This window comes from Neopsephotus bourkii, unplaced genomic scaffold (genome assembly GCF_033783945.1).
Source record: "Neopsephotus bourkii isolate Nb327-2 ecotype Australia unplaced genomic scaffold, CSIRO-AGI_Nbou_v1 NB_1760, whole genome shotgun sequence".
NCBI classification, from domain to species: Eukaryota; Metazoa; Chordata; class Aves; order Psittaciformes; family Psittacidae; genus Neopsephotus; species Neopsephotus bourkii.
Genome location: NW_026902234.1, coordinates 10,529,018 through 10,541,507, shown reverse-complemented (window position 1 = coordinate 10,541,507; position 12,490 = coordinate 10,529,018). Strand labels below are relative to the sequence as shown.

At 37.7% G+C, this 12,490-nt stretch overlaps 1 protein-coding gene across 7 annotated transcripts in view; it reads left to right on the top strand.

The window, feature by feature from the left end:
- The window catches only part of MYO16 (myosin XVI), a 377,031-nt gene that overhangs the window by 88,257 nt on the left and 276,284 nt on the right, over positions 1-12,490 (top strand). For 6 of the 7 annotated variants that reach the window (XM_061377886.1, XM_061377881.1, XM_061377882.1 and 3 more), the window contains one exon: positions 10,775-11,035. In XM_061377886.1, the coding sequence (XP_061233870.1) occupies positions 10,813-11,035 (223 nt within the window). In that variant the 5' untranslated portion in view covers positions 10,775-10,812. Of the gene's footprint in view, positions 1-3,752; positions 3,973-10,774; positions 11,036-12,490 lie in introns of those variants that run through there. The other variant, XM_061377879.1, reaches the window with a different exon arrangement.

Genomic DNA, 12,490 nt, shown 5'->3' with positions numbered 1-12,490 from the left:
GGACTGCTGTGCCCACAGTGGTACTTTTGTGTGGCTATCCATCCAGTACACCAAACAAGGAATCTTGTGGTCTTACCTGTTAATCTTATCTGTGTGTGTTATTTTTGTCTTGGTACTCTGCCTAAATTTACGTTATATTAAATTCATTTTAATTGTTCCAAATTCCCTTCTTTTTTGTGGTATATAACCTTTCTTTTTCCCTTTTGACCCTTCAGATTTCTGTTAATTTGTCTTTCCTTAGTCACTGCTTAGCTAAGCTATGCATATTTAATTCTTTTCATCTTTCTTCATAAATCAGTCCCTCAGGCCCCAGAATCATTTGTGATATTTTCTTTTGAACTGCTCCAATTTGACTGTCTAGAATTGAATGCAGTATTCCAGATAAGTTGCCTTTCTGCATAAAGGAGGAGGGCCTGTTTCCAATCCTTTTGCTATTTGAAAACTGAGATGGCAGTCCCTTAATGTACACTGAACAGTGACCAACGGCCTATATATTAGCTCTGCTGCAGAATTTTTCTTAGTGCTGTACCTCAAACTAGTTTTCCATTTGCTTTTACTTTACATTAATTTCTGTAAATTATTAGATTGCCTGTAGAACCGCAGTCCACTTGGCACAGGATTTCCTTTCCTATGTGCTTGACAGTCCTTATGTGTAGATCTGTGAACCACTGTTTCCCTTTTGGCTTTTGACTGTTTGTGATGCATGATACTGAATATCCTCTTTGTCTTGATCCCCATATACTTTTTTTTTCTTTTTTTTTTTTTTTTTTCCAACTAACTTTGCTGGAAGAAGGCTTTTGCATATTTTGGTTTATGTATTTTTCTTTTGGGTTTTGTGTAATTCTCACCTGGTGTATGTATCTTGATCTCTGGCATATTTACAGCCTAAGTAGTGATACCTGAGAATGTCTGTGATGAAAAAATTGCCCCAGGTTTTGAAACAACCTGGGTTATTTTTTTTGTTTCTATGTTCAGACCTTAATTTATAGTAAAATGGTTGGTTGGTTCTCCTGCTGTTCAACTTTCTCAGCACCTTTGAGGTGCAACAACTGTGATTTTTGGCTTCTTCTCACTGTGCACCTAAGTGTTAATTCACTCTTCAGAGTTGTTGGTCTTGATGTTTTTCATTGCTTAATGTGATCTCACTGTCTTTGCTCTGTGTAACAAACCCTTTATATTACACTGTTATGGCAGGAAGAATTTTCCACTGCGTCTGTTCCTAGGTCGCATCCTCCCCTGCTCTCTGTCCTGTATGTGAAGTGAGGACTAGAGATGAATGTATGACTAGCTCTCCATTTACTGCCCTGTGAGGAAGTAAGCCTTATCTTCCCAGCATGGTTGAAACCTCAGAAGTTTTGCATTGCAACCAAATAAAGGCAGCCAGGTCTGTGCAAGGACTGAAAGGAGGAATTATTTCTTTTTTAGAGGACTACCGAGCTCTTCCTTTTTGTCTCTTTTGTTGTCATTTGGCAAACCCAGATCTCCTTTGCTCTCATTGTGCCTTCTGATTTGGAGCTTCTTGAGTTTTATTTGGTGTTGATGTGATTTATAGCAATTTGGATTATTAAAATATGACCAAATATGCTAATGTTATTTTCTCAAAGGCTTTGTGAGTGACAAGCCTTAATAGGTGCTTTATTTTAATCTAACAGATATACATTATTGGTTCTGGAAATTCTAAATAATGAATGACATAAATACATAGATCCAGAAGTGAACAAAACATGGAGGATTAGCTCAAACAGCCAATTTTGGTTTTCTTCTAACTTCTCTCTATATATCTTAAAAAAAAAAAAAAAAGAAGTGTTATTTTTACTCAGATGACTCCTCCTTTCTGTTTACTATAGACTCACTCTTCAGATCCTGACATGGAGGCTTAAAATATTTCTTAAAAAAATAAATAAAAACATGCTTTAGGTACAGTATTTTTTGGGGACACACACACACATATAAGCATATTTTGCTTTGATTTTCCTAAGAAAACAATGTCTGTGTGATTGTTACTTGTGTGTGTGCACGCATATCTTTTAATTTTATTTCCTCTTAAAATTTCCATACCCGCTACCTGATTGTTATTTAGCTTGCTGGTTCATTTTTTAACAGTTCCGACTAGCCCTCTCTATGGCAAAGGCTACAGATGGTATCTAGAGACCTCTCCCAATAGGGTGGTTGAAACTCATCCAAATTACGTGCTCTATGTCCTGCCCAATCTTCAGTCTATTTCAGAAGACTTTGTAGCCTCAAATACTGTTTCCTGCCTACGCCTACTCTTCTACTACTTACTAGAACAAATACGAACACCTTTGGGTTTATATTGTAAAATTCCTTTCTGCTGTGTTGGGAGTGTAGTCTCCAGTTCAGACACTGAAATTCAGAAGGCATAAAAGAAGATAATTATGTCTTCACAACAGCATAGCATGACAGTCACAGGAGGATCAGAACCATGTGCTATGCAGTCTAGATATGTTCTTTTTGTTCTGCATGAACCTTCACCAAGCAAACATAATCCAGTACGTAACATTTAACTGGTGAGCCAGAGACTGCTTCTTGCCCTTCTATGCACTAGAATAGACGTATCCAAAATAAACTTCTTTTAATTTTTTTTTATTCTTTCTTTAATATTTTTTTTTTTTTTGGTAGGGGCATATCAGATCCCAAGTTTCATGGACCAGTTGTTCAAAAGCATTCTTTATAGTTGAGAAAAGCAGTAGGTGGTGTGTTTTTTTGCTTATTGTCTGGACATTGGGAGTATTTGGAGATAAGCCCTGAATCCACATTGAGAGTAGACCTTCACGTCCTAAAGGCTCAATTATCTGGTGTATTATATGAGAAGAGATGAATGAGTTAATGTGTTTTACTAATCTTGGGTGGTATGCAATCTTTTCAGGTAGAAACTCCAGTACTCCAGAGCATACAATGGTGGTTTAGTTTTGGTTCTGATGTTTGTGGGAGAGCTTACTTGAATTATGCTGTGGTTTGTGGGAATCCAGACTGCACCTGTGTCATCCTCCAAGGGAGTACAGGAGGATGACAGCAGTATAGATAATACAGAGTTAGCAGCTTTACCAAAAGAAACAGGATGAAATGGAGCAGTGTCTGTTCATTTTGCTTCCACTCTTGTAGTTTCTAGATGTGATACACAGATTAGGACTCTGGGGTATATACAGTTCCTCTCAGACCATTCAGACCAGTGAGTTCCCTGTGCTTCAAGGCAGGCAAAAGAAAATGATGTCTTTTTTTTTTTTTTTTTTTTGTAAAAAATGGGAAGAACCCCTTATGCATGTATTTGAAACCTGTGTTTTATTACTCTGAAGGCCAATGCATGTGTAGGCAGTTTGGCTGCATTTATTGAATAGGCTGGCACACAGTTAATTACTTTTACCTAGAACATAAAATATCCATACGTTACAGACTGCTACATGACATAAATCACAAACGACAACGCAGAGCCCTCTGTTATATTGAAATCATTATTATTCAGGCTCTCTTCTATCACTCTGACGACAAGATCCCAAATTGGTAGATTCTTATATTTTTAGAGAATGCTGCTGTAACTTCACTGAATTGCTGATAGATAGATAATAAAGTGTATTAGAAGGCCTGTAGAGTTGATTAATAGTGTCTGATAAGTAACTTTTCCTTGGTATCAAGCTGGAAATTGATTGCAGTTGCGACTGCTTACCAGTCTAGTCACATAGAAAGGCTCTCAAAGAGCAGCATACAGGAGTAGGGCTTTATAAGAGGATGGCTGCTTGAATGTGCTTAGGATGGCTCTTCAGTACAGAGTTGGATGTTAAACAGGAAATGAGGAAGCTTTGTGTATCCTGTCATTTAAGAGCCCCACCTTTGTAATTACACCCAAAAGAAGCTTTCTGGAGCCAGGAACAGGAGAAGCACATCAGCTCCTTTATTGAAATGTAACTTGTTCTCAGAAGACTTGGCATCAATTGAATTCTTTACATTCTTTACAAGGTAAATAGTTTACATTTATATTGTTCCCCTATGATTATTTGCTTGTGGGGTGGGGAGGGAAACCAAGAAAGAAAGGATTAGGTCCATCACTACAGTAAGCAGACCACTGCTGACCTGATGAAAAAGCTTTAGCTGTTAAAATCAGGCTGAGTAGTTACAAGCATTGCACTTCAGTTACAGCTTAATAAATGTAATGGAGATGCTGTTTAGATGGTAATTTTTCCTGTGCTGAACAAGTGATTTTCAAATCCAAGGATTTTGATACAGACCTTAACACTGCAATTTGAGATGGATTTAAATTAATCTAGTCCTTTCTATGGGTAAGAAATACTTCTTTTTGAAACTGGAAGATCAGTAGACAATACATAACTTGATTTCTGAAGAAGTCGCCTCTAAAAAATGCATTGATCTGTGGGCCAGACACTGTAATTTCAGTTAGCCTATTGTATTTGTATAACTGATTTAATATGGCATTTATTTCAGCTGTAAAAATACTAATAAATTAATATTTCTAATTAAATATAATAAATTTAAATAATATGCATTGTTGGTTGCAGAAAATCATCATGTATAGTAAAGTAATTGCATACAACAGCAAAGCACATTGTTAAAGGGTTTCTGGTCTGATTTCTGTTATCAAACTTGTGGTGTAAATTAATGCAGCCTTTGGAGCTGGATGGAGCTGCACTGATTTTCACCCTCCATGTATCTGGGTCTCTAAGTGCCAAAGCACTCGCTGCTCACTGCATTCTTTTCCCACATATCTTTGTTAGCGCTGTGAATATGTTTAGATACCCAGCTTTGAAAGTGTCGTGTAATAGTACAGTATTTATTTTAAAAAAATTGTGGTTTATTTTTTTTTGTTTTTATCTTCTTTTTTTTTTTTTTCCATTTAATGAATGCTCATTTATCTAACAGTTCGCTGAAGTTGTTGAAATCTTCAAATACTTTATCTTTCTGCAATTCAGGATGATTTCAGGCATTTTAATTAGACTGTAGGTGTTTAATTGTAGGTATGAAGAGGGACTGATACCATATGTTTACCAAGACAGACCAAGATTGGAGCTGAAGTGTCAAAGGACCCAGGCTAAAGACAGTGTATGTTTAGAGAGTTTTTTGCAGTTCTTCCTTTAATATGATCAAGATGCTTAAAGAGTATTGTTTAGGTAGCAGTCTCAAGTAGATATATTCTCAGAATCTGAAATTGCCATTCCAGGTAATTTAAGCCTCATACATTTTTTTCCTATTCTCTTAAAGACCATAGTCCTTCAAATACCCAGAAGTTTAATTATTAATTGTTTAAAATATCATCAAAATCAACATGAATGTTGACAAAACTAGAGGTAAGCGTGTGTCTTGTGTTTGCAAATTTGTAGTTTTAAACATTATGCACCATAATTCCATGTCACCTTATCTGAGATGCTTGCTGCATTAGGCAGTGACTGCAATTTGGTTGTGTGTGTGCCTTTGATGAAGAGACAAGGGTTTTAACTTGCCATATTTTGCAAACCACACTATTCCCAGGGTCCAGGAGTACTTCTCTGACTCACAACGTATATTCATATCACATGAGAAGTCAAAACACAGTACGTATAAGCACAGTTGCAAACTTTTTTGTAGTGCCTGTCTGAACGTGTATATAGGCATCCAGCTTTACCTTCTGGAAATGCCTCCTTGACACATGATCCAGATTAGACAGAAGTGTAATTACCCCCAGGCAATGTGAATTACTCTCTGAGATGTGTTTTTTTCAGGATAACTAGACTTCCAATTTAAATGCTAGAGCAAGTGACTAAAGTGACATAAGCCATAAAGAAATGGAAGTATAAAGTTCTAACAATGTGGTTTCTGAAAAGAGGTATGGCAAAATATTTTTGCATACTGTAAAGTTACTTGGGCACAAATCACGTGCAGGATATGGAAGAAAATGCCTGTAGTAATCACATTCTTCCTCTCTTTTTCTATCCCATCATCCTTCCCAAGCTCTTCATGTTGTTCAGGAACTACTGCTTGTAGTGCCACAAAGTAGTCTTTCTCACCTTCACAGTGAGAACCAGTGGCAATTCAAAGTGAGCAGATCCTCTTTACTCAGAAATTTCTTGCACTGAAATCAAGCTCATAATTCATGTTGTAATGCAGTTGGTACTATGTCCAATTGTGAGTAAATTGCTACAATTTTATGAACAGAGTGTTTTGTAGCAATTCTTTTTCTAGCGATTCTGGGTGGACCCAGTCAGTGAAGCAGCTCTGCAGCAAACAGCAAGCATCCTTGAAACATTTTTTTTCCCTTTCAGTTGCAGTGGTAATGACTTCCTTCGTCCTATGCTAGTTAATAACTAACGTGATAAAGGGATCTCTGGTTTTGATATTTCAGTGTTTCATAAGGACTTTTATATTGTATACTTATACAGAAGATGCTAACCTTAAAACCAGATGCATACCTAAAGTTGTGTTTATTCTAGTCATTTTGGTCTGGGGCATCTCATTAAATAAATAATAAATACCCTTGTAAGCTTTTTCAGTGTTTTGATGGAGACACTGGTAATGAATTATCCAGTCACAGTGACCTTATCAAATCACTGTACATAACTGTAATTTGTCATAGACTGAAGCAAGAACTACATGAAATAAAATATGATATCTTAAGTAATGAGATATAAACTCTTATGCAGATTGTTTCAGAAGGCAACCTTTTTCCCTGCCCACAAACCTTTTCTCATGTTAGCACACTGCCTCCTGACTAGCATTCTCAAAGCCAGCTCTGGCTGAGATAATGTTTTCCATATATCTTCTGCTATTTTAATGGGTCCATACAAGGTTCTTGTGTAAGTTCAATATGCTGGTTTGTGCTGGTTTTCTCATATGTGGGGAAGAAAAGGATGGACAGACCTGCTACACATGTTATCCCTTAGGAAGCTTCTAACAGCTTTGCTTTCAAGCCTGGCTGTAGCTGAGTTGTCAGTCTCTAAACAGCAGCAGTTTACATCCACCTAATAAAGTTGTGGATTTCAGCAGCTATTTTTTCCTGGAGGTCATCTTTACAGTTGAAGCTGTGGCTGCTTGTTGGCAGTGCTCAATTAGGACAGAGTGCTTGGCGTACTTCGAATGATACAATTTAATCCTGAGGATTGGGGGCTAACAGAAACTTTGGGCAATTCATCAGAGGAAGTGCATATTTTCCTGCCTGAGACAGACTAATCCTATGCATTCGTGCAGGCTGGGAACTGACTGACTTGATCTGCAGCCCCGCTGAAGAGGATGCAGGGGTTAGAGCGGACACAAAGTTGAATCGGAGCCAGCCCTACATGTTGGTTGTAAATAAGGCAAACTCCATAGTGGGCTATATTAGGAGGACTGTAGCCAATAGACTTAGGGAAGTCATTGCCTGCTTGTACTCAGGACTAGTGAAACTACACCTGCAAGTATGTGTGTAGTCTTACCTCCCCCAGCGTAAGATCTTAAGGTCCTTTCCAACCCTAACTATTCTATGATTCTAAGATAGACATTGAGGAAGTGGAGTGAGGGCCACAGAAGGCTACCAGGAACATTACGTAAATGACAAAGCTGAACTCTTCTTGGTAGTGACAGTAATAACCAGGGATAAGGGCCACTGAAAAAAACCCCAAGTAATTTTTGATAGGAGGCAACACTGGAACAGGTTACCTAGAGAACTTGGAGAATCAGTTGACAAGAGATTTTCAAGTCTCTGCTAGATAAGACGTGGTTACCTGATCTGGTGTCGCTGATTAACCCCTCCGCTCAAAGTGGCACTAAGTGGTCCCCAAAATTTCCTCCAGAAGCATGTGTATAACCCTTCTGGGTTTGAGTCCATCTCTCTTGGGGTAGCAATCACGTAACTCTGCCCCTTGTGCCACTGGCAGTTCCTCATGCTCAGTAGGCCGCCACTCAGAGCAGAGATCTGCCTGGTTCTAAAACTGGGGCTGAATGTTACATGCCTTAGTGATTAGCATCTGAAAAATTAATTCAGAGTTTGCCTTTGTCTGCATTTGTACTATGTTGTTTAATCCAGGCTTAAACTAACAAGGGTGCTGACCTGCAGCTATTATATCCGTAGTCAGGTACAGATCTCATCTGAGATACATCAGGTTCCAGATTTTCTGAGAGAAAAAAATCCCATCTGCAGCTCAGTGCTTCTCATCTGAGACCAGTGTTCAGGTGCATTAAGAGTCTTCAATCTACCTGAATTGTTTGACCTTTCAAGTCTGTTGTCAGCGAGCAACACTGATTTATGGCTACGACTAGATGAACGGCGACCATTTTCACCTTCAGTTGAGTTTTCCAGCTATAGACAGCAACTTCAGTTGTAGCCTGTCAGAGCCCAAGTATATGGTTTCTGCTTCTTCCCTTCATATAAGTGAAGGAAGGGACAGAGCTCTTGTAAAACTCTTGTACAGCTGGATGCTTAGCTTTATTGTCAACATGGTGTAATGCAGCAAGCTGGTTTTCCCTCTGAGGCTGTGAGCCTGACTGGCAGGCACTATGCACAGAAGCGTTGGGGTATAGTCTTACAAGCCAAAAGTACTGTGTGGGCTTAAGGGATGGGTACTGACATATTTTATACAAACCAGAGCAATTCTGATAAGGAAGATTTGAAGTTTGTTCATTCCCTAGTCCTATTGTGAGAGAAAGGAGATGCGGTCACAAACTGCCTTGGGCCGAGGAGGATCTGAGTGTACATCTTCTATTTGATTGAATTCTCTGAACACTGGGACTGAAGTGCAGAATAAACTTACATCTTCTGCAGCTTTACAAAACTACCCTTTCATTTCATTGTCTTTTCTGACATGTGCTCAGAAATGAAACATATCATTTAAGGTCAAATGGAAGATTTTGTTATACAGAAGGAGTTGTTGGCTTTTGACATGCAAAAAGAAAGGGTTTGTGATTTGGCTTAGTGCAAGCCAATACTTGTTTCCTTTTTTTTTTTTTAGTTAGACAACTTTTTTCTTTCTTTTTTTTAACTGGAAGGGCATTCTAAGAAAAGAATAGAAATTATAGGGAGGGAAAGGATAGCCTATGTTGAAAGAAGTTGACTGAACTTGACATCTAGAACTGTATTTTTTGCCTGCTTCTGTCATGGAGTTTCTCAAGATGACACTCTGGGCACTTTCTGTATAGATGTATGCTCCTGAATTTTGGCAAGCCTGGTTTGAGACCTTGGGTTCTAATTTGTAGTGAGTACAAATATAATAGAATACAATATATAATTTATAACATAAAATCATGTAACAATATAATGAATAAAAAGATAATGAATTGGACACCCAGAACTAGTGATTTAAAAATAAAATAATTATCTTTCAGTTCTTCAGTACAGAGTGTAGATAAGAATGCCCCTTTATCCCTCTCTTTTTAATGAAAATAAATATTTGTGAAGCTTTTATGCACTATGATAACGTGAGCTTTACAAAAGACTGTCAAGAAGTTATTAATTATGCCTTCAGAGCATGGTTTGAACGGTATTTAGTAGATTAAACATATGTCAAGCAACAAGCAGTAAACAAAGTGGTCATTTAGTCAAGACTGCTGTGCTAGTTCCCTGAATGAGGTAGAGGTCCTTTGGTGGTATAATTACACACTTGGAATTGCACTTGCAAAATAAGTAAACAAAAGCAGGCCTAATTAAAATTGCACAGTAGTGCTTACTTTTGGTATTTAGTGCCCAAGGTGACTTGATTCTACATCCCCTTCAAGAGCTTTTCCATCGAACTGAGGAGAAAAAAACCTCATCTGGACTGCTGACAGTCCTTAGAAATTACAAAAATTTGAGCACCTGGCTCCCACATGAAGAAAATTTTTAAGTATATAGATAAAGCAGAACATGAGAATCAGAAGTGATTTGGTACTGCATCAAAGGGTCTTAGGGCAGGTTAGTGGGTACATCATCAATTGATGCGGATTCATGTCCAAGGACTCTAGCAATAAAATTATCTAACAATACACTAGTCCTTTTTTGTAAGAGAACTGTCTCCTGAAGAGCAACTAGCAGCATGTTATGGTCTTCTTTCTCAGTGGAAAAGTGAACATATTAGAAAACAGCATCACTGTTACTGCATTGTCAGTAAATATACCAGATTTAACAGTAACAACAAACGAGGAATCTAACTTCAAGGTAATGCTACTAATGCTAGGATTAACTGAATCAAAGACACATTTGTGATTGTTTTCCACATGAAGATTTCAGTATCTGACAGTTTCATCAGATCATTCCATTTGGTTGGCTCTAGACAATGCAAAAAGAAAAAAAAAAATCTAAATCTGAAATGACTTTGATGTTTTTATAGATAGTTGCCTGAGTACCCACTGCATGCTAATGAACTCATTATAATTATGATATGATGATTTTTCTTCTCACTGAATAACAGGAATTTTATAGCCTAAAGCAAGGTGAAAATTAATAAAAAGGAAGTGCAGGCATCAGCAGTGGCAGTTCCCTACAAAATAGTCTCTTGTTTGTAACCAAATGCAAGCCACTTGTATTATATTATTTAGATATTTTGCCCATCCCACAGTTGAACTTTTGCACTTCTTTCTATTCACATATTTTTACATGAACTGAGTTAGATTTTTAAAAAGCATCAGTGGGGTTTAATGAAATTAGTTATGTGTTGTTTCTAAAAACTAAATTATAATGGTATATACTCTGTAGTCAGCGTTGGTCAAGTAGGAGGAGCTCACATGATAGACTTACATGTAGTTAGAAAGGACAAAAAAATTCGTGGAGGTTTCATGGCACATGCTGTTGCATGAACTAAATGTGTTCATCTTTAATTTCTTTCAGGCTGTTTCCAGCTATGTAATGTTTTTCGGTCCCATGAGATGGAAATTGAGCAGTGCTTGCTGGAGTCCCTCCCTCTCGGCCAGCGGCAGCGGCTGGTGAAGCGGATGCGCTGTGACCAAATAAAGGCATATTATGAGCGAGAAAAAGCTTTCCAGAAATGGGAGGGCTATGTGAAGAAACTGAAACATGGAAAGAATCGAGTTCGTTTTACTCTTGCTGATATGATACAGGATGCAATCATACGTCATGATGATAAAGAAGGTACTCTGGTACTTTTGAACTAATATATTCTTTTTGAATAGTAAAAGTTTCAGAGGAAAAGCTCATTTGTCTTTAGGAAAAATACTATTTCATGTGATAGCAATCACTGTTGTAATAGAATATACAGGCATGTATTGCATACATGGTGTTATAGAATGTTACTGAAATTAATAAGGTGTGGAGAATAACCAGAAACCTAATGAATTTATTCTGAGGTTACTATATGTATAAAGGAATATATTTCAAGAGCAGTAAGGGCTGTGATCATCATTACAAGTGGCCTCTTATAAACCTACATGAGCCATAGAAAATTAGTTTCTCAATTTTAGCCAAAGTTTGGAGTAATGCATGCTATTAGTGGCACTGGCCTGGATAGAGCAATGAGACGGTGTTGACGCATAGTCACACCAGATGGTGATTTATCTTTCTGGTGGTGAAATGATGTTTGTCCTTTTGAAACATGTACTGAGATTTTAGGGGTTCTGTTTTTAGCTTCCTGGTGGTGGTTGAATTCCTGGGGCAGCTGATAGTAATCTTGAGAAAATTTGTGATTTACTCCTCAAAAGGAAACCAAGCCTTGCAGTGAGGATCTATCAAGTTTTAGAAGTCCCCAAGAATCCCCATACTGTTGTGCGTGAGGGATGTAAAAAAAGAGCTGATGCAATGCTTTTAGCAACCCCTATGCAAACAGATTTCATGGCAACTCTTTGTAATCACATTAACACAAAACTGAGTACAGGAGGCTCTGAAATGGAGTCACATCACACAAATGAATTGGACTCACTCCTGTACCTTCATTTTAATGGGCATTTACTCTAACTGTGACTGCTTATCATTTGAGGTATAGTCCTACATACTGAGATCTACACAGGAAATGAATCAAAGAGCTCCTTCTCTTCCAGTGAGTGCCCAGGACATCATTTATAACTAAGTTACAAATATGCTTCACAACCTTTTCTTCTCTCTCCAGTGTGTAGAAGTACAGGGATTACAAGTGAAGATATTCTTCCTCATTGTTCCCATAGCTCCCAACATTCTGTAAAGCCCAAGCATAGTACTAGCTGTAACTCCTAGCGTTCTATAAAAGTCAGCTATTTGGAAAATGAATTATGAAAAAAATGTAGCTTTGTTGTGATTTGAACAACATGCGCTTAAGCAATGTGTTTAGAAAAACAAAAAATTAAAAAATAAATTGAAACTCGTAGATATAAAAGCTGCTCTCCTACTGTTGTTTTTGAGTGGAAGATCCAACCATGATTCTTCAGTGAATACATCTACATTAGGATTTCAGCTTAAATTAGACATACGCTTTTGTAGTAAATATCATATCCATTTACTGTGTTTGGTCTTGTTTTATGGAGCATGTAAACTAGGTTCCTTTCAGAGAGAGCTGAACTGGAAGATGTGGTCTGGAAGCACACCTAGTGCCTGTGAACAGTAATGGGTTTTCAATCC